The 16,735-nt window shown below is 42.7% G+C and overlaps 1 protein-coding gene across 1 annotated transcript; it reads left to right on the top strand.

Moving 5' to 3' along the window:
• Positions 1–1,823: 1,823 nt before the first annotated feature.
• Positions 1,824–2,267, top strand: LOC138898197 (uncharacterized). The gene has a single exon (XM_070184239.1). The coding sequence runs from the start codon at positions 1,824–1,826 to the stop codon at positions 2,265–2,267; it is 444 nt and encodes a 147-aa protein (XP_070040340.1).
• Positions 2,268–16,735: the final 14,468 nt, after the last annotated feature.

Below are 16,735 nucleotides of genomic sequence, written 5' to 3'. Positions count from 1 at the left end.
ACTTAAAATTCGTGCAACATGCTTAGTTAAATTACATGTTTCCTTGATTATTGAATTCGGTCCTTAACTGTAGGATTCCTTGTTGTAAATTCATGGTTCCATAATTTATGAGTTGCATCTTTACTTTTGGGACTACAAGGTGATACCTCGGGAGATCCCCCTACTTGTATATTTACTCTTGCGACTACGAGGCGGTACCTTAAGAGATTCCCCTATTTTTGTATATTTACTTTTGGGACTACGAGGCGGTACCTCGGGAGATCCCCTTGTCGTGCATATTTACGCTTGGGACTACGAGGTGGTACCTCGAGACATCCCCTATTGTGTATTTACAATTAGGATTACGAGGCGGTACCTCAAGAGCGCTCCTGTTGTTTACCTCTATTTGTTGTGCTGTTACCTTTATGAAATTTGTTGTTGTTCATTTCTCAGTCATTTCATTGTATTATTATATTTTCTACCTCATTTCCTTTTATTCCATTAGGGCCCAGACCTGACCTCGTCACTACCCTACCGAGGTTAGGCTTGGCACTTGCTGGGTACCGTTGTGGTGTACTCATACTACACTTCTGCATATCTTTTTGTGAAGATCCAAGTTCTTCCTACCAGACCAGATACCAGTGAGCTGGACCGCACGTGGAGACTTCAAGGTATATGTGCCAGCGTTCGTAGACCTCGGAGTCCCCTCTATCCTTATGATGTTGTTTCCCTTATTCTCTTTAAACTTTTATGTATAGAGACACTTAGTATTTTCTCTTAGAAGCTTGTGACCTATTTCTACCGGGTTTTGGGAGTTTTAATTATAAAAAAGAAAAATCGCAGTTCTTGTTTATATTTCATATGTTGAGATTGAGTTCAGTTTTATATTTAATTATTTCGCAAATTGTTGGGCTTACCTAGTCTTAGAGACTAGGTGACATCACGACATCCTACGGAGGGGAAACTGGGGTCGTGACAAGTTGGTATCAGAGCTCTAGGTTCATAGGTGTTATGAGTCACAAGCAGGTTTAGTAGAGTCTCGCAGATCAGTACGGAGACGTCTGTACTTATCTTCGGGAGGCTATGGAACTGTTAGGAAAAGCTTCACTTCTTTGATTCCTTATTGTGTGAGATTTTGACTTTGGATTCTAAATTTTTGTCTTTCTATTCTCTCACAGATGGTTAGGACATGTACAACTGGATCAGATAACCACACACCTGCGCCCCCTACTAGAGCCGCGAGAGGCCCGGGCCGGGGTAGAAGTCGAGGACGTCCACTTGGTGAAACAAGAGCATCCGCATAAGCTACTACAGATGAGCCACCAGTATCTCCAGTTAGAGGGCAGGCACCTGAGACGCCTGTTGCTGCACCAGCCCTCCAGGAGACCCTAGCCCAGTTTCTAAGCATTTTCAGCACCTTGGCTCAGGCAGGATTGATACCACTTGCTCCTGCCACATCTCAGGCCTGGGGAGGAGCAAAGACTCCCGTCGACAGTACCCCAGAGCAGCGGGTTCAGGTAGACCAGGTTCTAGAGATCATACCAGTGCAGACGGTAGCTTTAATTCAGCCCGAGGTTCGGGTAGCAGTTTCTGAGGCGGAGTAGTTCAGGCTAGAGAGGTACAAGAAGTACCACCCTCATAATTTCAGTGGCTTGGCATCAGAGAATACCCAGGGTTTTCTTAAGAAGAGCTACCATATCCACCGTACTATGAGTGTTGCGGAGACTAGTGAGGTTTCTTTCACTACGTTCTATCTTAGATGAGTGGCCTATCAATCGTGGCGTGCATACGAGTTGGATAGTCTGGCTGAGGCAACTTCCCTCAATTGGACTCAGTTCTCAAATATGTTATTGAGGGAGTATGTTCCCCAGAGACTCAAAGATGCTTGGCGCGCAGAGTTTAATCAGTTGCACCAGGGTTCTATGACCGTGTCGGAGTGTGCGGTCCGATTCAGTGATTTGGCTAGGCATGCATCGGCCTTGGTTGCTACTGTTCAAGAGCGGGTTTGTAGGTTTATTGAGGGGCTCATCCTCAATATCAGATTGAGCAAGGCCCGAGAGTTGGAGATGAATATTGCGTACCAGCATGTAGTAGGGATTGCTAGGAGGTTAGAGGGTATGCTGACTTGGGATAGAGAGGAGAGAGAAGCCAAGAGGTCTCGAGAGTCTGGCACTTACAATTGTACTTGTGCCCCAGCTGCAGCTCATCAAGGCAGGGGTTATATGGGTCGCCCCGTCCATTCAACACTTCCAGTCGCCAGCTATGCTCCGGCCACTACTAGGCCCTAGGATTCTTATTATGCACGACCAGTATCTAGTGTGCCTACTGTACGGGGTGCTTTCAGTGGTCAGTCCAGTCAATCAGGACCGAGCCAGTAACGGCAGCCACGTCCTCCGAGAGCTTATTTTGAGTGTGGTGACACTCGCCATATGGTGAGGGATTTCCCCAGATTTATGAGGGGTACACCTCCACAGATTTCTCAGGCATCGCGTGCTCCACCAGGTCCTCAGGCTATGATTACAGCCCCAGCTATCACCCACCTGCACAACCATCTAGAGGTAGAGGTCGCCCTAGAGGGGGAGGCCAGGCCAGATATTATGCCCTTCCTGCTATGACGAAGGCAGTTGCATCAGATTCTGTTATCACAAGTATTGTTCCGGTCTGTCATAGAGATGCATCATTCTTATTTGATCTATGCTCCACTTATTCCTATGTGTCATCTTATTTTGCTTCGTATTTGGGTGTATCCCATGATTCTCTGAGTTCACCTATCTATGTGTCTACACCGATGGGTGATTCTATTGTTTTTTACCGTGTGTAACGTGTTTGATTGTTCTTAGTGGTTTTAAGACCAGAGCTAATTTATTATTCCTTAGTATGGTGGATTTCGATGTTATTTTAGGCATGGACTGGTTGTCTCCCTATCACGCTATCCTTGATTGTTATTCCAAGATGGCTAGAGTGGAGAGAAACCTTAGATCGTGTTCTTATCCAGGTTATCTCATTTCTTAAGGCTCAGCGAATGGTTGAGAAGGGGTGTGATGTGTATCTGGCCTATGTGAGGGATGTTAGTATTGATACTCTTACCGCCGAGGTTGTTCCGATAGTGAGGGACTATTCAGATGTATTCCCGGCAGATCTTCCGGGCATGCCGCCCGACATAGATATTAACTTTGTCATTGATTTATTACCGGGCACTCAGTCTATTTCTATTCCACCTTATCTTATGGCCCTAGTAGAGTTGAAGGAGTTAAAGGAACAGTTGCAAGAATTGCTCGATTAAGGCTTCATTTGGTCCAGTGTGTCGCCTTGGGGCGGTCCTATCTTGTTTGTGAGGAATAAGGATGGTTCTATGCAAATGTGTATCGATTATCGCTAGTTGAATAAGGTTACAGTGAAGAGCATGTATCCATTGCCACGTATTGATGACCTATTTGATCAATATCAGGGTGCTAGAGTGTTCTCTAAGATCGACTTGCGTTTAGGCTATCATCAGTTGAATATTTAGGAGCCAGAAATCTCGAAGACTGCGTTCAGGACTTGGTATGGTCATTACGAGTTCCTTGTGATGTCTTTTGGGCTGATCAATGCCCCAGCAACATTTATGCACTTGATGAACGGTGTACTCCCAGAGTCGGGAGGATCATGTGCAGCACCTGAGGACTGTGCTTCAGACCTTGAGAGAAAATAAGTTATATGCAAAAATTTTGAAGTGTGAATTTTATCTAGATTCAGTGGTATTTTTGGGGCATGTGGTATCGAGTGAGGGGATCAAGGTAGACCCGAAGAAGATTGAAGCAGTGCAGAGTTGGCCCAGACCATCCTCAGCTATGGAGATCCAGAGTTTTCTTGGCTTGGCGGGGTATTATCGTTGATTTGTAGAGGGTTTCGCATCTATTGTCGCACCTATGACCAGATTGACCTAGAAGGGCGCTCTGTTCAGGTGGACCGAAGAGTGTGAGGAGAGATTTCAAAAGCTCAAGACTGCTTTGACTACAACCCTAATATTAGTGTTGCCTACTGGTTCGGGGTCCTATATGGTATATTATGATGTGTCGCGCATTGGTCTCGGCACGGTGTTGATGCAGGACGGTAGGGTGATTGCTTACGCGTCAAGACAGTTGAAAGTACATGAGAAGAACTATCATTTCCATGACCTCGAGTTAGCAGCTATTGTTCATGCCTTGAAGATCTGGCGGCACTACTTGTATGGTGTCCCTTGTGAGGTTTTCACCGATCACCAGAGTCTATAACATCTATTTAAACAAAAGGATCTTAACTTGCGGCAACGGAGATGGTTGGAGATGCTTAAGGATTATGACATCACCATTCTCTATCATCCCGGGAAGGCCAATATAGTGGCTGATGCCTTGAGTTGCAAGGCAGAAAGTTGGGCAGTTTAGTATATCTACTAGTAGTAGAGAGGCCTTGGCCAACCAGTTTTTCAGATTGGATATTTCCGAGCAGAGCTGAGTTTTGGCTTGTGTGGTTTCTTAGTATTCTCTTTATGATCATATCAGGGAGTGTCAGTACGATGACCCCCATCTGCTTGTCCTTAAGGACATGGTTTAGCATGGCGATGCAAAGGAGGTCACCATTGGAGATGACGGTGTGTTAAGGATGCAAGGCAAGCTATGTGTGCCTAATGTAGATGGGTTGTGTGAGTTAATTCTCCAAGAGGCTCACAGTTCGCGCTACTCCATTCATCCAGGTGCCGCGAAGAAGTATCAGGATTTGATGCAGCACTATTGGTGGAGGCGGATGAAGAAGGACATAGTGGGGGTATGTAGCTCGGTGCCTAAATTGTCAGCAGGTGAAGTATGAGCATCATCGACCGGGTGGATTGCTTCAGAAGTTAGAGATTCTATAGTGGAAATGGGAGCGGATCACTATGTATTTCATTATTGGACTCCCATGGACTCAGAGGAAGTTCGATGCAGTTTGGGTGATTATGGATAGATTGACCAAGTCAGCTCATTTCATTCCTATGGTTACTACTTACTCTTTGGAGCAGCTAGCTCAGGTTTACATTCGCGAGATTATCAGACTTCATGGCATACCGGTATCTATCATCTCTTACTGGGGTACGCAGTTTACATCGCGGTTCTGGAGAGACGTACAACATGAGTTGGGTGCTCAGGTGGAGTTGAGTACAACATTTCACCCTCAGATGGATGGACAGTCTGAGCGCACTATTAAGATATTGGAGGATATTCTTCATGCGTGTGTGATGGATTTTAGGGGTGCTTGGGATCAATTCTTGCCACTCGCAGAGTTTGACTACAACAACAGTTATCAGACGAGCATTCAAATGGTCTCGTATGAGGCTTTGTATAGTAGACGGTGTTGGTCCCCAGTGGGTTGGTTCGAGCCTAGTGAGGCTAGACTATTAGGTGCAGATTTGGTTCAGGATGCTTTGGAAAAGGTTAAATTGATTCAAGATCGACTTCGAACAGCCTAGTCCAGGCAGATGAGTTATGCGGATTGGAAGGTTTGCGACGTTGCATTCATGGTTAGGGGATGGGTTTTGCTTCGGGTTTTGCCCATGAAAGGTGTTATGAGGTTCGGAAAGAAGGGCAAGCTGAGCCCTAGGCATATTGGGCCTTTTGAGATTCTTGAGAGGGTTGGAGAGGTGGCTTATAGACTTGTACTACCACCTAGTATCTCTGCAGTTCATCCAGTATTCCATATTTTCATGCTCCGTAAGTATCACGGCGATCCATCTCATGTGTTAGACTTTTGCTCAGTCCAGTTGGACAAAGATCTATCTTATGTTGAGGAGACAATGGCTATTTTGGAGAGGCAGGTTCGAAGGTTGAGGTCAAAGAATATCGCTTTTGTGAAGGTTCAGTGGAGGGGTCATCCGGTCGAGGAGGCGAGTTGGGAGACCGAGCATTATAGGTGCAACCGTTATCCTTATCTTTTTGCCACTTCAGGTATGACTCTATACTCGTTCGAGGACGAACGTTTGTTTTAACAGGGGGAGGATGTAACGATCCGACCGGTTGTTTAGAGAGTATTAGCCCCGAACACCTATTTATTTTTCCCTCTATTTCATTTTGTGGTTACGCGACTTGCCGGGAGGATTTGTTTTTGGTTTCTGAGTGAAATGGGACACTTAGTCACTAAATTGAGAATTTAAGTTCTAGGAATCGATCGTAGTTTGAATTATGTGAAGACGGTTCTGGAATGGAGTTTCGACGGTTCCAATAGCTCTGTAGGTTGATTTTGGTCTTAGGAGCGTGTATGGATGTTAAATTGGAGGTCCGTAGGTCATTTTAGCGTCAATTGGCAAAAGTTGAAAAACTGGATGATTTTTGGAAAGTTTGACCGGGAGTGGACTTTCTGATATCGGGGTCAGATTCTGATTCTCGAAGTTGTAGTATGTCCGTAATATTAATTATGACTTGTGTTCAATATTTGAGGTCAATCGGACATGATTTGATAGGTTTCGGCATCAGGTGTAGAAGTTTGAAGTTTTAAAGTTCATTAGGCTTGAATCGATGTGAAATTCGTATTTTAGCATTGTTTGATGTGATCTAAAGGCTCGACTAAGTCAGTATGATGTTTTTGGACTTGTTGGTAAGTTTGTAAAGGTCTCGCGGGCCTTGAGTGGATTCCGGATGGTTAACGAATAAAATTTGGACTTGTGAGAATAGCTGAATGCACCAGTTCTGGTGTAATCGCGCCTGCGCAAGATTGACCACGGGTGCAAGCTCGCAGAAGCAAACATTTGGGCGCAGATGCAGAACTGGGGGAAATGGCCAGTGGTCGCCGATGCGACGTAAAGTCCGCAGAAGTGGAGTTGCTTCTGCGAAAGAGTGATCGCATAAGGGGACGAGTGCTTAGGAGGTATGTCCGTAAAAGTGGATGAGTTTGCGCAGATGCGTACCCACAGAAGCGGTCTTTGAACCGCAAAAGAGGAATTTGGCAAGGAAGCTGGGACCACAGAAGCAGCTGGGAGGCCCGCAGAAGCGAGTCCAAAGGACCGGATGAGGAGACCGCAGAAGCGAGGGAAACCACAGAAGCGGATAAGTTGTCGCTTTTGCGACGCTGCAAATGTGGCAAAGTTTCCGCAGAAGCGGAAGTGCTGGATTGAACACTTAAATACAAGGGTTCGCAATTTTGCTTCATTTTAAACATTTTGAGCTTGGGTCTTCGCAATGTTTGAGAGCATTTTCGAGGGATTTTTTGAGGTAAGTCTCTTGTACTCTTTTCTTATCAATACTCTTGTTTCCCCATTGATTTTCCCACCTAGTTGTGTGTGTTTAAGGTGAAATTTTTGAGTTGAGGCAAGGGATTTGGAGAGCTTGATTTGAGGATTTGAGGGTCGAGTTGATGTCAGATTTTGGTAAAATTAGTATGGTTGGACTCGTGGTCGAATTGGTGTTCGTATTTTGTAACGTTCACCAAATCCCGAGACATGGGCCCGGGTCGATCTTTTGGGGCAATTTTTTTATTCTTTGCTAAAGTCGTAGATTTATGATTTATATTAGTTTCTTATAGTTGTATTCATGATATTTATGTAGGCTATAATCCCATATTTTAGTCGCTTATTACACTCTAATTCACTGCACTTTACTTGTGTTGAGCTTTAATTTGTAGTATTTTTGCACTTATTGTGTGTTTTATGCCTTGTAGGAGTGATTCCGATATATGTAGATGTTGTGGAGCTAATTCGAGCTATTTGGAGCTTTGAAGTCTGAGTAGAAACCCAAGCAATTAAGCCTGGATGTCAAAAATTTGAAAAACTCATTTCTTGCAACAATTTGCACTACCACCCCGCGGCATGCCCCGCGTGCGGGGCGCTAGGGCAAAAATTGGCCAAAAATCATATTTTGGCACGTTTTGGAATTTCCTACATGCGCCGCATGGGAATGCTGCACGGTAGCCCAAAATGTTAGAGTGACTTTCCAATTCCGCTAAAAAGGGATAATTTCATCCCAGGATTATTGGGGGATGGCTTAAATACACGTGAAAATACCATTTTCGGGACTTTTGACAGATTTTCGACCTAAGGAGGCCAAGGAGGCTAAGGAAGAGTTGGAAGAACACAAGCACACAGATTTCATCATTCCTTCCTCACTCAGGATCCGGGTTTGGATTGAACCTATGTTTTCCTATACTATAATTATATTTGTGAAGAACGTCTCCCTGTCTATGGAGTAGATCCTTTTGGGTTTTGATGGATTTGGTGTATTGATGATTGTTTGTGAATTTTTCACTTGTTGCATAATTATTTGTATTTGAATAGTTTTTGGAAGATTTAATGGTTGCATCTATATTCACTTGTTCTTGTAATCGAAAGAGGCATAACTTGTGATATCTTTGCATTATATTGTTGGTTGAGTTCATTGATTCTTCTAAGTAATCAAAAGAGACTAGTTGAATCATTGATTAAACCTAGTTAAGAGGATAATCGAGAGAGGTTCTCCTAAAGACCAATCCATTACGTATTCTTGCATATCTTCACAGAGCTTAAATTGATTCATATTATGAGGTTGAGACTTAATAGAGAGAGGAGTTTCTACTAAACAATTGTACTGATAATTAAGTGAATTCGAGAGACTCACTTGAACATTAGAAGTGAATTATCTAGAGTTAAATCCCAGACAATTATCTTGCACCTATCCTATCAAAACCCCCATTTTCTCCCATTGATATCTTCCTTTCTTAGGCCTTGCTTTGATTGTCATTATTCAATTAACTCTAGATTCTTAATTAATTTTAGTATTAACCACAAAAATATAAATTGTTGATCATCTTGGATAGCAATCTAGCTACAAACTAAGATAATACTATTTAAACTCAATCCCTGTAGATACGATATTATACTATACTATCTTTGACTATCAATCATAATTTAAGTGTGTGTTTTGCGCTCATCAGATATGTAATTTCTTTTGGTTAGATTTAGGCCATTCAGAGTCAGAAAATCGAGGGAAATTCATCCTTATTGATTGATTGATTGATTGAGATTTGAGGCAAGTGACTTGTCTAACCATGTATGGGGGAAATCCCCTTAGGACTTGGTACTGTTGTAATAATTTGTGGTATGTGAACGCCGTGTACGCTAGGTGACGAGTGCGTACACGGGATAATTGTTGAAATTACGGTTCTTGCTAAGTAGATTTCTTTTGAATTCCTCAACTGAGTTGCCTTAGCATGTGTAGCTGTCATGTTTAGCCTAGTATCGCATGTCTACGTGTCTTAACCTCTACTTGAAATTCGTGCAACATGCTTAGTTGAATTACATGTTTCCTTGATTATTGAATTCGGTCTTTAACTGTAGGATTCCTTGCCGTAAATTCATGGTTCCATAATTTATGAATTGCATATTTATTTTTGGGACTACAAGGCGATACCTCGAGAGATCAACCTACTTGCATATTTACTTTTGGGACTACGAGGCGGTAACTCGGGAGATCCCTCTGTTGTGCATATTTACTTTTGGGACTACGAGGCGGTACCTTGGGAGATCCCCCTGTGGTGCATATTTACATTTGGGACTACGAGGCGGTACATCGGGAGATCCCCCTATTGTGTATTTACATTTGGGACTACGAGACAGTACCTCGGGAGCGCTCCTGTTGTTTACCTCTATTTACTGTGTTGTTACCTTTCTGAAATTTCTTGTTGTTCATTTCTCTGTCATTTCATTGTATTATTATACTTTTTGCCTCATTTCCTTTTATTCCAGTAGGGCCCTGGCCTGACCTCATCACTACCCTTCCGAGGTTAGGCTTGGCACTTACTGGGTACCGTTGTGGTGTAGTCATACTAAACTTCGACACATATGTTTTTGCAAATCCAGGTTCTTCTTATCAGACCAGAAACCAGTTAGCTGGACCGCACATGGAGACTTCAAGGTATATCTGTCAGCGTCGGCAGACCTCGGAGTTCCTCTCTATCCTTATTATGTTGCTTCCCTTATTCTCTTTAGACTTTGAGGTTTAGAGACACTTAGTATTTTCTCTTAGAAGCTTGTGACTTATTTCTACCGGGTTTTGGGAGTTATAATTATATAAAACAAATCGCAGTTCTTGTTTATATTTCATATGTTGAGATTGAGTTTAGTTTTATATTCAGTTATTCCGAAAATTGTTAGGCTTACCTAGTATTAGAGACTAGGTGCCATCACGACTTCCTACGGAGGGGAAACTGGGGTCATGACACTTAGGGACTAGATTCTGAGGTAATAAAAGTCAAATGTGACTCCCGGCTGATGGTAAATCAGGTCTACTGGATCTTCGAAACCAAAGAAGAGCGCATGCACAATATGTAGTAAAGGTTCAGGTTCTGCTTGCTCGATTCTGGGAGTGGTCAATTACACATATCCCAAGGGAAGAAAATGCAGAAGGGAATGCATTAGCCAACCTCGGTTCATCAGCAGAAATGAAGGGATCGGTAATTGGGACGGTAGTACAGCTCATGCACTCGGTTCTGGACGCAAATAACTACTATGAGGTGAATGCAACTAATTTGGTCTGGGACTGGAGGAATGAGATCATTTATTTTCTCGAACACGGGAAGTTACCCAAAGACTCCAAGGCATCTCGGGCGCTACGCGCCCAAGCAAAATGATATAGCTTCAAAAGAGGCAAAATGTATAAGCAATCTTTCCAAGGCCCACTCGCCTCATGCTTGGGAGCTTCGGGAGATAATTATGTTATGCTAGAAGTCCACGGAGGGATATGTGGAAATCATTTGGGAGCATACTCTTTAGTACTAAAACTGGTAAGGGCAGAATACTATTGGCTATGAATGGAACAAGATGCCAAAGTTTTCGAACAAAAGTGTCGGTAAGTGTCAACTCTACGCACCACTGGTACATTGACCAATAGAACCATTGCACTCAATTCTCTCTCCATGGCCATTCATGAAGTGGGGAATGGATATCGTCAGACCACTGCCGCCGACCCTTGGTAAGGTAAAATTTCTTTTAATTTTAACTGATTATTTTTCTAAGTGGGTTGAAGCAGGTCCTTATCAGAAGATCGGCGAACGTGAGGTTGTGGATTTCTTGTGGGAAAACATAATTTGCATGTTTGGAATACCAAAAGAGATAGCATGCGATAACATGCCACAGTTTATAGGCACAAAGATCACAAAGTTCCTTGAGAACTTGAAAATCAAAAGAATCACATCTTCTCCCTATCATCTGAGTGCAAATGGTCAAGCGAAATCAACAAACAAAGTGATTATATTAAAACTCAAAAAGAGGTTGGAAGTAGCTAAGGTAAATGGCTTGAGGAGCTGCCTGGAATGCTATGGGAGTACAGAACAACGGCCAAATCGAGCACATGAGAAACTCCTTTTTCCCTTATGTATGGAGAAGAAGCCTTAATCCCGGTAGAAGTAGGGGAGCCTACCTTGAGGTATTTCCAGGCAAGCGAAGGGACAAACAATGAAGCAATGTTAGTCAACTTTGAGCTACTCGATAAGTGCAGGGACTTGCCGCATATAAGAATAGCAGCTCAAAAGCAGAGAATATAAAGATATTACATTGTAAGGGCCAACCTCCGTTACTTCAAAGTTGGAGACTTGGTTCTAAGGAAAGTAACTCAAAACACCCGGGAGCTCAATAAAGAGAAGATAGGTCTAACATGGGAAGACCCTTACCGAGTTTTAGCTGCCACCGGAAAAGGTTCATACGAGTTGGAGAATCAGGTTGGAGAATAGTTGCCAAGCAACATTAATGTGGCTCACCTCAAGAGATATTATTACTGATAAACATCACCTACACTGAAAGTATGTGTTGCACTCTTTTTCCCTTCATTCAGTTTTTTGTCCCAATTGAGTTTTTCTGGTAAGGTTTTTAACGAGGCAGCAACAGAAATCATACTACGAAGAAGATCTCAACAGTAACAATAAAACCTTTAATAGTAAGGCACACAAGCAAAGATCAACTCCGGAGCGGTTAGGTAATCTTTGGCTCGATAGCAAAATTCCTGCTAGGAAGTTAAGTTTGCTATCGAACAACGGTTAGCCGACGGTTCACAAGTGCAAGCCACTAGAGAATTGTTAGATAGTCTTTGGATCAATAGCATAAAGTCCTAAGGGGAAGTGAAGTTTGTTACCGAACTGAAGACTGTCTAACAATTCATTGGTGGAATCATCAAAGATGTTATACTTCCAGAGTTCCAATTCGCATTCTTCACATTTGAACACTGAGGGGAATAATATGAGTATAAGGCAATCATGATTTCCACGTCGACCGGAATACGAAAACCGGAAACATAGTTCTATCATCGGGACCGAGGACTACGCGGCTAGCCCTGTAGAAACAAGTTGTAAATGTTAGCCACAAGAAATGGCAATTTATCTTTAGCACAACGAATGCTTATGTACCTTTTGAAAATGGAAGGAATAAAGTAAAGTCCTTTTATTTCTATCTTGTTTCTTGTCTGAATGATGAACTAATTTTCCCATTTGAATGTTAAACTAGTACTTCAAATACTAGTGCCGTAATGAACATGAGACGTCCTCTTCAAGAGCACCGTAATCATAAAAGGGTCGTCTTCTATAAAAACCCTCACATTAAAGGGTTGATTTCGGAAGAACTTATGCCCAGAATCGGAATGCCTTCGGGGAAAAATATACCCGAAATCCTGCACAAAAAGACGCAAAAAAGCAAACTTGCGCAAATACTTAAACAAAAATAGACGGAAAAGGTAAACTTGCACGAAACACTTTAACAAGAAGAAATGTGGAAAGACTCATACAATATTTGAGCAAAAGATGTTTTTATTCATAATAAAAAGTGCCAAAATGGCACAGGTACAAAATTTAGGAAAAGAAATAAAAAGCTAAATTATTGTATCTCTGGAACCCGGAGGAAGAGAAGCGTCTGCGCCCCCAGAGAAAGTGGGTAGATCCGATGCCTGTTCGATATCTTGTCCTTCATCAATTTGGCTTTCAAAATCATCACCTTCCAATTCCTCTCCAGTTCCCGAGAACTAAAAATCGGAACCAGAAGAGTCGGTAGCATCAGGCCTGGCCAGAAGACCTCTTTTCGCGGCTAACTCCAACTCAAGGGCTTTAGAAATTTCGGCGTCAAAATCTATGACACCCACTTTGGCCTCTTCCAAGGTTTTTCTCCTTATACTATACATGGAATGTGTTTTCTCAACAATGAGGGAAGACGCTATATGTTGAAGTTCTTCTTTAAGTTGGTCAACCTCGACAAAAAGATTCTCCCGCGCGGACCTCACGGACCGAAGGCTAAAATCAAGATCACGAACAGTAGAGCTGAAAAGTCTGTTATGCTCGACGGTCCTCTTATACTTCTCCTCCAATTGGCATATTTTACACGGCGGTAGCAAACTCTTTAGTTCTGGAGTTCAAGGCCACCTCCAAATTATTTAACCTTTTAGTTGAGGCAGCCTCATGATCGGATGCAGCAAGAACAACGCTATGGACTTCAGCCCATTTGGCTTTCGCCTCTACAAATTGAACCCTCAACGGGGGGATCTCTTAGCTAAGGGTCTCTACTTCTCACTCACGTTTCTGCAAACGAGCCTCCAACTCAATAGCCTCAGTGGCTTTGGCTTCCAGTTCTGAGAGGCGAGAAACAATTTGATTCCACTCGGCCAAAAGTTGATCCCGCTCGGAGATAAGCTCTTCCTTTTCCTGAATCAACCTTTGGAGGCACTCGGAATCAAGGAAATTGTCCTGCTAAACAAGAAAGGCAAACTCAAAAATAATATTAAATAAAAGATAGGGGAAATGACAAAGGAAATGAAAAATATACTGTTGCGGCGTTGTGCATAGCATTGTTCAGCAGGCACTCTCCCGAGAGAGCCTGTATCTTTTCCATATCTTTTTCTGAAGCCAAAGGCTTCAGATAGTTAGGTAGTTCTATCGGCTGGAATAGCATATTGCATCCGGTAGAGACTGAGAGAGTGACGCTCCTCCTCCTTTGCGGATCTTATGAGGGGGCAACATAATTTTGCCCTAAATTCACATGAACTAGGGACTGGAGAATACGAACATCTTCTTCTCGGAAAGATGCGGTCGGTGGAGATAATGTAGCAGTAGCTGGTAGAAGAGCGGGTGAGGAAGGTGATGAAGTTGATGGTGTTGAAGGGTGAAAAGTAGCTGCGACAAAAGTAGGGTTGGTTTCTCATCAACCGAAGATGGTAGGGGCTCGGTACTCAGACTCACCGTACCGGGTGCAACGACTGGGATCAGGCAACCAGAGTTGGCATTTTCTACCATCTCGAACTCCCCCCAAAGTGCCAAGACATCGTCCTCGATTGGTGTAACTACCTCAACAGGTTGAGCATTCTGTTGAGTTGATAAGGATCATCGTCTTTTATGGATAGAAGCTTCCTCATCACTAGCTTCTCCATCATCGTCAATCATCATGGTATCTATGGCCAGCCCGGGTAGAGGGCTTGACACCATGACTTCCAGAGATGACTCGGGGATGGTATTCTTTGCCCACTTATTCTGTCCCCTGACCGTGGAGGAATGTTTTCTTTTTGGTTGCTTGTTCTCATGCCGGGGACTCCATGAAGAAGTACTTGTACCCGAAGTAGGCCTAGAGACACATGTTCAAGTAAGCGCCTCCTAAAGAAGCCTCCCCGCATCAGCAGGATCAGCCAAAATATCCTCCTTAGGGATGACAACCGATCCCGAGGGTAGACCTGAATTTAGTTAAAAGGAAATAATTAATCAATATCCTTACACAAAAAGCAAGGATGAGATGAGTTTAAGTTACCATGACTTTTGGCCTTCCACCCGTATTTAAGGGCCAGTACTTTCCCCGTACGGGTGTCAGAAGTAGTGACGTCCAAAATTTTCTAGACCAATGGTCCAAGCCTATAACCCTAGGTGGAACCTATCGAGTTGTTAAAACATGCAAAGAAAGGAGGATCAATAAGGATATGAGAAAAGTTCTAATGAAAAGAAATATTAAACAAAGAGCTTATGAGTACGGTTCTATGATCCCGAAAAGGATGAAGTCGTTGCGGGGATGATATCATTCGTGGCAACTGCAACGAACCGTTCCATCCACCCGCAATCGTTATCATCATCCATGCTAGATAGAATTGCATGATGCCGCATTTACTGAAATGTATCATTCCCCTACGAATGATTTTGGCGGAATAAAGGTTCATCACATGAGATAAGGATAGCTCATCTCCTGTCTCTTGGCACAAGTGCCGAAGACAAGTAATTGTCCTTTACACATAAGGACTTACTTATTCGAAACACACATGGTAGCGGAAACAAAACTCCGCAATAACGGAGTCAAGTTCTCCACTCAAAGAAAACACTCCCAAAGAAAAGGGATATGTGTAAAAGTATGTAAACCCCCCCCCCTGGGTAGGGCTACTTGCACTGTTAGATCAGAAGCAATAATGTCCAAATCTTGACAGCGGCAATCTTACTTCATAGCAGAAATACTGAAAGTACGGATGGAAGAAGGGTATCTACCAACGGCCCACATACGAGGGATAATAGAGGGAAATTTCTCTTCAAAGTCTTTAGTTGTGACAAGACTTCTAGGGATGATGGTGCTCATTGTAGGAGGAGCAACTTCATCGGCATTGTTTTTGTTCTTTGAGGAACTGATATTTTTTTAAGAAGAAGCCATTATATGTTATAGTAGAAAGAAAAGCTTTTCTCATATGAGGAGAGTTAAAGAAAGGTTGAAGAACAAAATACAAATTGAATTAAGAGAGCTTGAGAGAATTTGGTGAATTATGGGGTGTGAATGAAGGAGATTGATGTGTATAAGTAAAGGTTTAGGCGGCTAAATTTGTGACCATAATTACCTTGATAGCCGGAAAAGGTTACGCTGAATCATGGGATGACGTGTGTTCAGGGTGTTAAATGCGGAGAGACGTGCATCTAATCAACCGTAAGAAGCTTTTCAGAGGGGGTCAGGGATAATTCCCGCCAAAAAGGATGTCTCTATCAACTTCGCAGTGATTACATAGGGTAAAATATGCTATGTTAAGTAATTACATAAAAGGGTGGCACATGGAACCGAAGGCAAAGGATATCGAGGACCGAAGATAACTGTTCCATTTGTTACCGGAAGGAATGATGCTCATAAAGATGCAATAAATGCCTTCCACCCGGTAGCATTTAATGGAGAATATTCTACAGCATTTAATATACAACCTGTTACAAAGAATTGACCATTCATGCTCACCGTTACATATTCCTCAATGGCCCTCATAATTGACATTAAAGAAGGGCATGATACAAGGCCCTTATTCCCTAGATGAAGCTATAAATAGTGAGCTATGTTATCATTGTAAGGAGATGAATTTTCTAGGAAAAGTATGCTATAATCTACTCAAATCTTTATACAATTTTACCTTCTTACTTTTCAATTTAGTTATTATTGTGCCTGGAAGCCTTGCTCCCGGAACCACTATGTAATAACCCAATCGTCGTTTTGAGCTATAACGCATCATTAAGCGGTTTGAGGCCCTAAGTAGCTTCACTTCAGGTGTTATGACTTGTACGTGTGGTCAGAATTGAATTTCGGGAAGTTCAATATTTTATTTGGAAAGAAAATTCTACTTTTGGAACCTTTAAGTTGGAAGAATTAGCTAAGGTTTGACTTTTGAGTAAACGAACTCGAAATCATAATTCGAAGGTTTCAGTAGGTTCGTATGATGATTTCTAACTTGGGCGTATGTTCGGGTAGAGTTTTGGATCCTAGTGGACTTTGGTGTTATCTATGTCCGTTTAGGATTTCGAGCCTTGGAATAGGTTTGTATTGTGATTTATG

The sequence above is a fragment of the Nicotiana tomentosiformis genome, chromosome 8 (assembly GCF_000390325.3).
Source record: "Nicotiana tomentosiformis chromosome 8, ASM39032v3, whole genome shotgun sequence".
Lineage (NCBI taxonomy): Eukaryota > Viridiplantae > Streptophyta > Magnoliopsida > Solanales > Solanaceae > Nicotiana > Nicotiana tomentosiformis.
Note: the sequence above shows the minus strand (reverse complement) of the source record. Positions and strands in the feature narration are given on the sequence as shown.

What these genes read in the sequence shown, in the direction of transcription:
- LOC138898197 (XM_070184239.1), top strand. Translation starts at nt 1,824, where the DNA reads ATGTTATTGAGGGAGTATGTTCCCCAGAGACTCAAAGATGCTTGGCGC.